The 11,681-nt window shown below is 24.6% G+C and overlaps 2 protein-coding genes and 1 long non-coding RNA gene across 15 annotated transcripts in view; 1 reads left to right on the plus strand and 2 right to left on the minus strand.

Annotated features, from left to right (window-relative positions):
• Positions 1–4,842, minus strand: part of LOC106689400 (oocyte zinc finger protein XlCOF15) — a 9,496-nt gene extending 4,654 nt beyond the window's left edge. For 3 of the 5 annotated variants that reach the window (XM_067053210.1, XM_024358552.2, XM_067053209.1), the window contains exons 1-4: positions 4,666–4,842; positions 2,651–4,575; positions 1,200–1,286; positions 380–538 (exon numbers count right to left, since the gene is read on the minus strand). In XM_067053210.1, coding sequence (XP_066909311.1) covers positions 380–538; positions 1,200–1,286; positions 2,651–2,753 — 349 coding nt within the window. In that variant the 5' untranslated portion in view covers positions 2,754–4,575; positions 4,666–4,842. The remainder of the gene's footprint in view (positions 1–379; positions 539–1,199; positions 1,287–2,650; positions 4,576–4,665) is intronic. The other 2 variants (XM_014434352.3, XM_024358553.2) reach the window with 2 other exon arrangements.
• Positions 1–11,681, plus strand: part of Nhe2 (Na[+]/H[+] hydrogen exchanger 2) — a gene marked incomplete at its 5' end in the record, with an annotated part of 76,553 nt that overhangs the window by 45,155 nt on the left and 19,717 nt on the right.
• Positions 6,092–7,923, minus strand: LOC136797232 (uncharacterized). Its single transcript, XR_010845074.1, has 2 exons — positions 6,633–7,923; positions 6,092–6,553 (listed from the first exon to the last, which is right to left on the minus strand). It is a non-coding gene; the product is annotated as an uncharacterized lncRNA (long non-coding RNA).

Raw genomic sequence — 11,681 nt, forward strand, 5'->3', positions numbered from 1 at the left:
ATATATAATAAAAGTTCTTTCTTTCAGGAAAATTGAACTTTTCAATTATTTTTTTGAATGGAACCGATTTAGATTTGATACTTAAGTCTGCTCATTCAAAAAATTTATTGAAAAGTTGCACTTTTCCTGAAAGAGAAAACCTTTAATTGTATCTTTCCCAAAGATAGTGGAAATCTATTGTGAAGTGAGCCTCATCATTTAAACTATATGAAGAATATGAAAGTTTTTTTTTTTTTTATCCCATAAATACGTATCCCGATAGCAGAATGATTAGAAATTTTTGTTTAAATATCGTGACAATATTTACAAATGATTTTTTAGAATAAATACTGCCATTAATTTAGTTTAATTGGAAATGCCATAATAGTATGCTTAGTACCAATGTAGATTATCAAATGATCCTTTCGAAAAAAACTTTTTTCACAATATTGACATTGATACAACGGTAATTTACCACATTGTTTTAAATGCCATTGGAGGTGATGTTTATCTTTATAAGATCGTAAACACAAAGAACAAAAGAACCTCTTCGTATAACCTGGAATAAATAAAATGATCTTATAAAAACAAAATAGAATTATTTAGTACAAAATAATTTAATTTTTACTCAAATAAAAAAAATATTTTGAGCTAACATATTAAAACTTACAAATGAAATAAAATACATATATGAAGTTATATAAAGTATATGTAAAGTTTTTATTTACTAAAATATATTATACATAAACAACATAATTACATAAAAGACTGAATGAACAAGAATATTTACTTATCTGTTCTTGAAGCTTTCCAACGATTGGAATTACAAGCCACTCTAACCATTTTAATATATTACAATTTATTTAATTGTTACTTCAAAATTATTAAAAAAAGTTTTATCCTATCTCAGGGGTGGGGAATGCTTTTATAATTTAATCAGTTTTTTATTAGTTTCTATCTAATACTCAAAGACGAAAGGAAGAACATTAACTAGATAGAGTACATTAAACAATAATAAAATAAAATTTATAAGCATAATAAACTGTCCAAAAAAATATTTCTAAATATAATTACAATAATTTGCTTTTATAAATATTTCCTTAACAACATTCAGAACGAAAATGAAAAATTGGAATGTTTAGAGCCAATGTGAATTCCCAAATGATCTTTTCGATAAAAACTCCTTTCACAGTACGGACATTTTAGTAAGGGTAATTTACCACATTGCTTTAAATGCCTTAGTAGAGTGCGCTTATTTTTGTAAGATCTTGAACATGAAGTACAAACGAATCTTTTTACATCCAAACCTGCAATAAAGAAAATAATATTAAAATATGTTTTTATAAATAATGAATACCATCCATAATTTAATAAATGATATAAATTTATTTATATTTTTATAATATGTAAAGGTAAAATTATTCAACTTTATTTCCTTTCTGTTTTAACTCTAAATTAGAAAAAATATATATATTTTGTTCTTTTTACAAGTAACTTTGTAAAATTTATACTTATACATACTTTGAACAAATAAAAGTCTCACTGCTCCAAAAGCATAATGACACAACTGTAAAATTGACATTATTGAGATGGCTGGCTCAAAATGCACCTACTGTATGTTTATAAATGCATTATTAGGCCCACTAACACAATAAACTCAATTTCACAAAGTTTTATGTTAATGTCATTATACTTCCAGAGAATATGTGATTCATTAAATTTTCATTACAAGGAAAATTCAATAATAAAGCAAATTATTGTTGAAGGCATATAGGGATTTCAGACTGCTCCTCTATCGAGTTTAAACAAAGGAACTAAAGTTAATGTTGTAAAAAATACTTATGCAATGATTTATAAATAATTACTGTCATAGGTAAAATACTTTGTACTTTTAAACTTTGTGATGAACTGGAAATTATATTTTATATTATTAGGGAGGGCGATACACTTCTACAATACAAACTTATTTTTCTTGGTTCTAAGATGTTATATAATAATAATGATTATAGAAAATAGAAAAATATTATCATTTTTTTTTTTTTTTTTTTTTTTTTTTTAGATTTTGTTTCAAGAAATAAAATATAAAAATATTATCATTAGTAAAAGAAACTTACTTAAATTCAAATAATGATAAGGTATATTGGTGGGCTACGTTACAGTCAATGCTAAAACCACCAGATATAATTTAATTAATTATTTATTAAAATTATTCAATAAATTCTAATCGTAATTATCATGATGTATTCAATTTCACAAAGACATCTTATGATTAACACATCAATCTTCAAAATAAATGGAATTATTTCATTTTTTCTATACTCAGTGGTTACTACTACTGCCATACTCCAAATTATTTTTTATCAGTAACACAATTTAAACTTTCAATTTGTTTTTTATCTAGTTACAATATTCAATGTTATAACACATGAAATTGTTTAAATTAGAATAAGCTTCTTTTTTTTTTTTTTTTTTCAAAAAACTAAATATTCCGTTAGCAGAATGAATAAAAAAAAAAAAATATTAACAAAGATTTTTTAAAATAGATTCTGGCGTTAATATAGTTTAATTTTAAGTGGGTGATTATTATGAGTAAAACTAATTTGAATTATCGAATAACCCGCCCGGAAAAAACTTTTTTCACAATATTGATATTGGTGCGAGAGCTATTTACCACATTGTCTTAAATGCCTTTGAAGGTGTTGTTTATATTTATAGGATCGTGAACATGAAGTACAAAAGAACCTCCTCATATAACCTGGAATAAATAAAATCATATTTTAAAAAAATAATTTTTAATACAAAAAATATAATTTTTATTCAAATAAAATAATAAGCTTATTTTTAATTCTACTGATGGAATTAAATACACATGCAATGTAGTTAAATAAAATATATACTAAGTTTTAAATTGTAAACACATTTTTATTTGAACAATAAAATTAAAACAATAAAATCATCTCAGTGTGCTTAAGAGGGAGGAACTAAAATAAGTCAAATTAAATATAATTACAAATGTAAAATAAATAGTAATTTCCCTCCAAGCTACCTTTTTTTTCTCCCTCTCTACCTCGCCTTTTGGCAACACAGGATTTCGGCAGCAGTAGATTATTACTTATCGGTTATACTTGTGTCACGGTACAATTTGATTTATTTTTACTCTTATTTTATGAAGCCCGAAAAGAAGATCTAAGGTAATACTGAATTTCCATTGAAAAAAATAAGCAATAAATTGATAAGAGAACATATAAATTACCATGTTTATTTTTTACTAAGTTTAGATTTATTGTTCCATCCTTTAAGAGTTATCCTATTTAATTTATTTTCTAAATCTTAATTCTCAACAGTAAATGTTTACAATAATTTTAAGGTGAACATGATGCAAGAAATGAAATTTGTCAAATTAAACATTAATTTCCCAGAATTCTGTAAAATTTATATTTAAAATATAATTACAAAATTAACTAATAGTAAATGTTACATTAAAATTTTCTGTACATTGTACTTAACAATCAGTTTTTTCTTCTTACATTATCATCACAATCCATAAATATGAACAAATCTAATTTATTTATAAAAAAAGGGAAGATGGTCAGTCAGTGATCTTCCACTAATTTATTTATCATACTTCAATTCCTAACAAGTGGAATTAGGCAGGGTGACCTAGTAATTGAGGTAGGTCCCTGGTTTATGGTTTGCTACATTATTGTTATTGTTATTATAACTAAACTAAGTAATCACAATCATTCAACAATATTTAATTAATAATTGTCTAATGCTATTTTATATAAATAAATAAGACACTATAAACATAAATCAGCCTTATATTGATTTAAGGGTCAGCTAACTCGATAGGATTCATCCAACCACAGTCCGACCCAATTCACCATTTAACCTTTATGGTCAGCAAGCATCATACCATATTTTCTATTTTCACCTCAAGCCATAACTGAGAGTCAAAAATCAACCCACCACAGTTTGGAATTTTTGCAAATGGGGAAAAATTTGCTATAGTTGAAACTAATACCTAAAATTGTCTTGAAAACAATATTTATTTATCAACGGTTCGTTCATGAATGAGGGTCGTATGCTTACATTTCAAAATATTCCAATTTAAATTCATTACTAAATTTTGATTAAGTTAAACCAATAAGTATTTAGTATTAACTTCATCTTATTTGGAATTCAAACCATATATCATTCAATCCAAATTAACTTCTACACGTTTCAAAATCTGAAAGTCACTTATACTACAATCTGATATTTATAAATTGTTTTTTTTATCAAATATACATTAATAAAATAATTACATACAATAACAGACTGACTTAGAAAATATTTTTGAACATTATCATTAATATAATTACAGAGATCTACAAAATAAATACTGCTTTAAAATCAGTCAATCTGAAAATACAAAATCGGCATGTTTAAGGCTAGTGTGAATCATTAAGTGATCCTTTCGAAAATAACGTTTTTCACAATATTGACATTGGTATGTCGGTGATTTTCCGCATTGTTTTAAATGCCTTTGAAGATGACGTTTATTTTTATAAGCTCGAGAACACGTAGTACAAGAAAATAATTTCTCATCTGAACCTGAAATAAATGATACCTGGTATTAAAAAACAAATAATACGTCTTTACTTTTCTTGTTTAAAAAAAAAATTAGAATATGAAAATGCTTACCACATTGACTCAAATGCCTCTTGAGATGACCTTTATTTTTATAAGATCTTGAACACGAAGTACAAAAAAATCTCTTCTCATAAAAATCTGAAATGAATAAAATAGGTCAAAATCATAATTTATGAATGATTAACTATGAGGTTGAAAGATAATTATTTATCAAAAAAAAAAAATATATATATCAGTAATCTCTGACAAAATAAAATATATACCAAGTTTTATTTGTTAAAATATATTTTATTAAACAAAATAATTAATTAAACTAACAAAATGGTCTTAGATAACTATATTTTAAGATTAAACCATGTAACTAACACAAATTACATTAAAAGTACCAAGAAATAAAAAACAAAAAAATGTAATTTACATCTCAAAATGAAATTATGACGAGGATCAACAAGTAATAAATTTTACAAAAATTATTACAAATCAATATGTTTACTTTTGAGTTTAATTTGGTCATTATATTTCTCAGAAATAAATGTTCTTACTTTTTTACTATCTTAATCTTCAACAGTACATAATTAAAATAATCTTAAATTGAATATTCGCCAAGTGCTAATATTTCAATTTAATCTAAATTTATAAAACTCAACAACAAAAAATATCTTATAATTTAAATCTAGAATAATCTTAAAATAATTGTAGTTTCCTTTTAATCTTTTTGATTGATATTATAAATAAAAATGAATCTCACTAAAAAAACCAATAACCATAATAAAGTTGATTAAAATAAAAATAAATCTTTTAGTTTATGAATTTATAACATATATCTATGTTCACCTTTAAAATATATCATAAAAGTCATATATTCAAATATAAAATCAACATTTTTTGAACAACAGGAGCCTTAAAATTTAATTTAATAAAAAATTTAGACAATTATTACAATTCATCACATAATTTAAGTAAGGTTAGTCCATTTTATCAAAGATTTAAAATTATTTTTTAATTACTTCATCAATCTGGTATGAAAAGTTACTTTTTTTTTCATAGCCTTCGTGGATCTCTCTCTCAAAAAAAAAATTCAACAAACGTAACAAAAATATTTCCTAGATCATTAAAAAAATTATAATTTATACAAAAAATAAAAAAATGAAATTGATTAACAGTAGCCAATCAATTAACAAAATTTTTCTGAAATCGGGAAGAATTCCTAAAGTCGATTTATATATACTGCTCATTGACCACAATGCTGCCGCCAAATTTCATAAGTTAAATGTTCAATTTTAATAAATTTAAATCACGTCAATATATTTAATACTGCACATCAGAGATGAGTAAAAATTAGCTATGAATGAAACTAATAGCTAAAATTACCATGGAAACAATTCTTACTCATGAATGAACCATTGATAAATAAATATTATAGCCATGGAAATTTTAGCTATTAGTTTCAACTAAGGCTAATTTTTGCCCAACTCCGCTACATATATACATTAGATAGGTATATGTTGGTTAGTGTGTCTGGCTCTGAGGTTTGCTGCAATTGCAGTGAATTAATGGAGAACAATAGTTACACATTTCCAGTTTGTTTTACAATCTTGATAATCCATAATGACAAAAATAAATTACATTAAAGTAAAAAATTTAAAAAAAAAGATTTAACAAAATAATAGACTTATTAAAAAAAGTGTTTCTGGATTATAATATTTATAAAGATTTGTTCTGATAAATTTTTATAAACTGTTCTAAAATATTACTGAAAGGTTGCTATGTTTAACACCGATGTGAATGGACAAATGATCCTTTCGATAAAAACTTCTTTCACAATACTCGCATTTATACAAAGGGGATTTTCCGCATTGTTTTAAATGCCTTACTAAGTGGCGTTTATTTTTGTAAGCTCGAGAACATGCTGTACAAGAAAAGTTTCTGTCGTCTGATCCTGGAATAAATTAAATATATTAATTAAAAAATGAAAATAGTATCTTTGATTTCCAGTAAAAAAAAAAAAAAATTCTTACCACATTGTTTTAAATGCCTTAGCATGTGTTTTTTATGTTTATAAGATCGCGAACATGAAGGACAAAAAACCCTATTTACGTCATAACCTGGAATAAGTAAAGTCAGTAATGATTATAAAAATGGAACATATATATATTTGCTTTATTAAAAAAAGAAAGAAAAGAAAAGAAAGAGAAAAAATCCTACACAAATTAAGGATTGTCTAGTTTTACTTTTAAATTGACAACACAATATAAAATAACTTGAAGTTTTATTCATTCAAATACACACAAAACAACATAATTTTAAAAAAATACAAAATGATTTTACATTTATACACCTATAAAGACCCAACAACTAAAAGTAAAAATATTTTATTAAAAAAAAATTAAAAATATAGGTTGAAAAAATTATTATTTCATATTTAATAATGATGAATTTTCATTAAGAATATAGAATAACAGAGTAGACAGTTATACAATTATCTGATTGGGAATCATAAACAATATTTACTTATTATTACATACACAAGAGTAAGTATGTTTGCGCTTTTTACTTTATTAATCCCCAATATCTTTCTCTTGTACAAGTTGTAAATAGAACTAGCCATAAAATTTCAAAAGAAGACAATAATTTACCACAACTTGCATTATTAGAAATGAGATTATTTGATAAAGTATATTATAATAAAATTTAGCAGTAAATAATGTATAAACCTGGTACGTGTTTTTCCATACATTAAATGTCACTATTATAGATGCATTACATTTTCTTATGATGTTTTCATTAATTACAATAAAATGAATTCTAATCTGTAATTACTTTATTAGCATTTACGACATACGATTCAAATTTTATTAAGTCCATAAATTGTGTATATCTGTTATCTACAGCATATAAAGTCATATAAGGGAAACTCTTCTGTAAATCAATCCAAAAGACCAATCATGTTACAAATCTGATTCAATGAACAACATACACTAGACTATCTTATGTCCTAGATGTATATTGAATGTATGGCTTTTCAATTTTTGCTTTTGAAAAAATGCCTTCGGACAATATTTGCACTGGTAACCAGGAGCTTTTCCACAAACATATTTTAAATGCCAATCGAGAGTACACTTGTTTTTATAAGATCTATTGCAGGTTGGGCAAAAAAATCTTTCATCTCTTATTCCTGAAAAAAAAATAAAGTTAAGATGTAATTAAGACAATTTATCATTATAGTTATACAAAACGCAGATAATATAAACACAACCACTAATACCATTATTTTTTTTCTTATATAAGCTTGTTAAGTAAATACAATAAGGAGTTTTATATTCTTCATATTTAAGAAATATAAGAACTATGCAATCCTGCTTTTTATTAAATCTTTTTAAACAATAAAATTTTTTAAATGATACAAGTTATACGTAAATATATTTAAAATATAAGGAAAGACTGCATTGGTATTATAAGATTTATCATAATGATGAGAAATAGAATGTTTAGGTAAAAAATGTATTACTTTTTAAAGTAAAATTAAAAAAACAATACATTAAAAGTTTAATTATTGTTATAATTTTTAGTAATATTAAACATTATATATAATGTTGGAATATGTTTTATGATTGCTGCTAGAATAAAATTATTAATAAGAAATAAAAAAAAAAAAAAGAAAATAAATAGAAGTATAATAAATTAAAAAGATTTTGTATAATGCACTGATCAAAAAAGAAATCTTCAGTCTACTATTAAAACCAATGAACTAATGCATCTGCAATACTTCCTTTTTTTTTCTATGAAGGCAATTTATTTCCACAAACATGTCCAAATATCTAGAGATTTTAGACAGCTTTATTTTCTTAAATGTTCTTCAAGACTTCTTAGCTTCATAACATTTATTTACACTGACTTGAAAAACATCCCATGACATAATTTTTCATCTAAAGTAAAGTTTTAAGGAAATCTAGGAGTTTTTCGCATTTAATATTTGTTGGTGATTTGACGAACCAAATATTTTCATTGTGTAGAGAATTTGAAAGAATTTTTTCGGTTCTTAAAACTACAAACAGTATCCATGCACTGGTTTATATATCACACACAGACTGAATGCACCAAACTTCAAGATTCGTTTAGGACTTTACTTTCAATAGGAGTTGGGAGGTTTTGAAAGTAAGGTCACTATTAACAAAAATATAAGCTATTGACATTCCTGACAATCCGATGGCACTTGCTCCTTTCACTTCATTAAAGTTATGGGTGAGGCTCAATGATGCTGTAAAGGTTAAAACTCATATATTGATAATGAAATATAAAATATTTCAGATTGTTTCCCGAATTTTGAGTAGTTTATGGATAAAAATATCATTTGGTTTGAAAACTTATTTTTCTCGAAAGAAGGAAAAGACAAGAAAAACTTAAAATAAAATATGTTTCTCATAACAAATTTTAATGATGTTATCATGAAAGAAATCTTGATTTGCAAATAAGGGCGGCTTATTAACTGATAATAATTGCAAATTAAAATAATTACATTAAGTGTAAAATATTATATGAATATATATATATATTGATGTATATTTGTTGGAATTACGATTCAAAACTTAAACTGAAATTAAAAACTAGTTATGTTTTATAAAACAACAAAATCATACAATATAAATAAAACTATTTTACAAAGCAAAAGTCAGATTGTATATAACAGAAACTTTATTGTTTAAACAAATTTTACAATAATTGGAATGCAATTTTAAAAATAGACTTTAAAATATAGCTATCACAAACATCACATAATATTTTAAAAATAAATACTAGATTATATTTCTATCTTTAGCAGAAAGAAAAGTTTAATATAAATTACTTTAATATAAGTACATAATAAAATTATGTAGCAATCATATAAATAAAAATAAAACAATAAATAACATAATGATTGGTAACAAACTATATTTTATTAATAAATCAAAACCTAAGGAGCCTAAATTCAGGGTGGCGATTGAACAGGTGACTTTTCAAGTGGTGTTTTTGATAAAATTGTTTTTGGCATAGCTGGCATTTGTAAAAGGGTGCTTTTCCACACTCATACCTACGATGCCTTCCGAGTGTGCTCTTGTTTTTGTACGATCGATTACAAGAAACACAACTATATCTTCTCGCCATCATTGCTGTAAAAATACAAAGAATAATTTTTAATGCTATTACACTATATTTCTTAAAATATTGTAAAATAAATTATATCTTTGTGAGATTAAAGCTCATCTTTCATCTTTAATAGACTCCTATTTAAAAAGAAAAATTATTTTATAATTTATATTGAATAATACAAAATATATGTCAATTTGTATTTAACACGATAAAATGTGTAAAGGCAATATGTTTTCTGCCACAAACCTATGCTAGTTCCATATGCTAACAAAATTAAGAGAACCGGGCCTACCTAACTCATTATTATCTATTAACTGGAGGTGAGAAGATGTTTGGTGGCCAACACCCTAAATTTCTTAAAACCTTAGTTTGAAGATTAGGTTCTACCCTGATATTCTCAGTAGTCTGAGCAGATTCCACTCTAGGCGATCGAATCACTTGGTATAAATTATAAGAGATCCTTGGAATCAAAACCAGGTCACTGCTGTTTATAATCAGAGGCACTATTCTTAAGGCGAGCGGAAAGGTGTATTAAAATATTCCAATTTGTCAATTAAAGCATTTCTGCAAAATGTGAGGAAATTTCTCAAAGAAGAGACTGATATAGCTAATGAGAGTTTTCCGGATGTCCTTTAAATTTATTAATTCTACATAAAATATTTAAGTTTACACTAATGTTGTAAGAATTTGAAAATGAAAAGAGTATCAGCATATGTATAATTCATTATTGGTATTAAATTAATTTTTCATAAAACATAAATTAGGAAAATAAAATATAAATCATGCTAAGATTTTGAAAAACAAAACAAAAGTTAATGAGATAGGAGGAACTGTTTTCTCAAATATATTTTTTCAATAGCTGAAATATTTTAATGTCATCAAACTTCTTCATTTTATTTTAATAATCATCTGGTTTTAGTTACATGAAGGTAAATAATTATTAAGTACTTATAGTAATTGGATATAGTGAATGAACGTATAACTTTAAGTACTTACAGTTTAATTAGCTTTATGAAAATCGTATAAATATCTTAACTAAAGTTTAATCATATTTGATGGTTATAAAGCTATCATCTATTGGCTCCAACATGAATACATACTCAACTTTGTACATTCTGCTTCAAAAGTTCAAGAATGATTATGATCTCATGATCTAACACAGATACCACTACTAAAATTATATTTTCCAAGGGTTATTTTGTCAACCCCTTTGCATGTATATTTATATGTATGTATGGAAATATATTGGACTAGTTGTGATGAGATCCTACATTCATTTCATCAGTCTTTTTTTTTTTTAATATTTGCCTTCAAAAGTATTGTTTAAAAACTTGTAAAAAAATTGTTTTCCGAATGTCGCACAAACACATGCCTCTGAAGACTGTGTTTATGAGAAAATCCTTTTGAACAGTATCGACATTTAAACGATGGTGCCTTTCCACATTCCAATTTTTGATGCCTCAATAAATTACATTTGCTTTTATATGAACGGGTGCAAGATGTGCAGGAATATCTTTCTTCATATAATCCTAAAAAATAAATCACAAAACATAATAAGTCAATATCATATCAAAAATAATTGATTTAAAAAATATTAGAAGGTTATATTAGGAAAAAAGACCTGGTAGCAATAAGAATTTCATCAATATTAAAAATAAAATCGACAAAAAAGTTTCTTTAACTAAGAAATAAATAACTAAGAACTAAAAAATAAATATACTACATAGCAAATTCTGAAGGACATAAAATTGAATAAAAATCAGGAACAAATAAATTTTTGCAATTATTACTAAAATATGACTAATTATGTTTATTGTCTGTATTACAATCAGTTACGAACTAAATTAAAAGAAGAGTTAAATTTATCAACAATTGTAAATTTTCTCTATTAAGAATAATTGGTTCATTCATCATACTTTTAATTTAATAAATAAATATTT

This window comes from Halyomorpha halys, unplaced genomic scaffold (assembly GCF_000696795.3).
Source record: "Halyomorpha halys isolate HHAL.00 unplaced genomic scaffold, Hhal_1.1 Scaffold1351.1, whole genome shotgun sequence".
Lineage (NCBI taxonomy): Eukaryota > Metazoa > Arthropoda > Insecta > Hemiptera > Pentatomidae > Halyomorpha > Halyomorpha halys.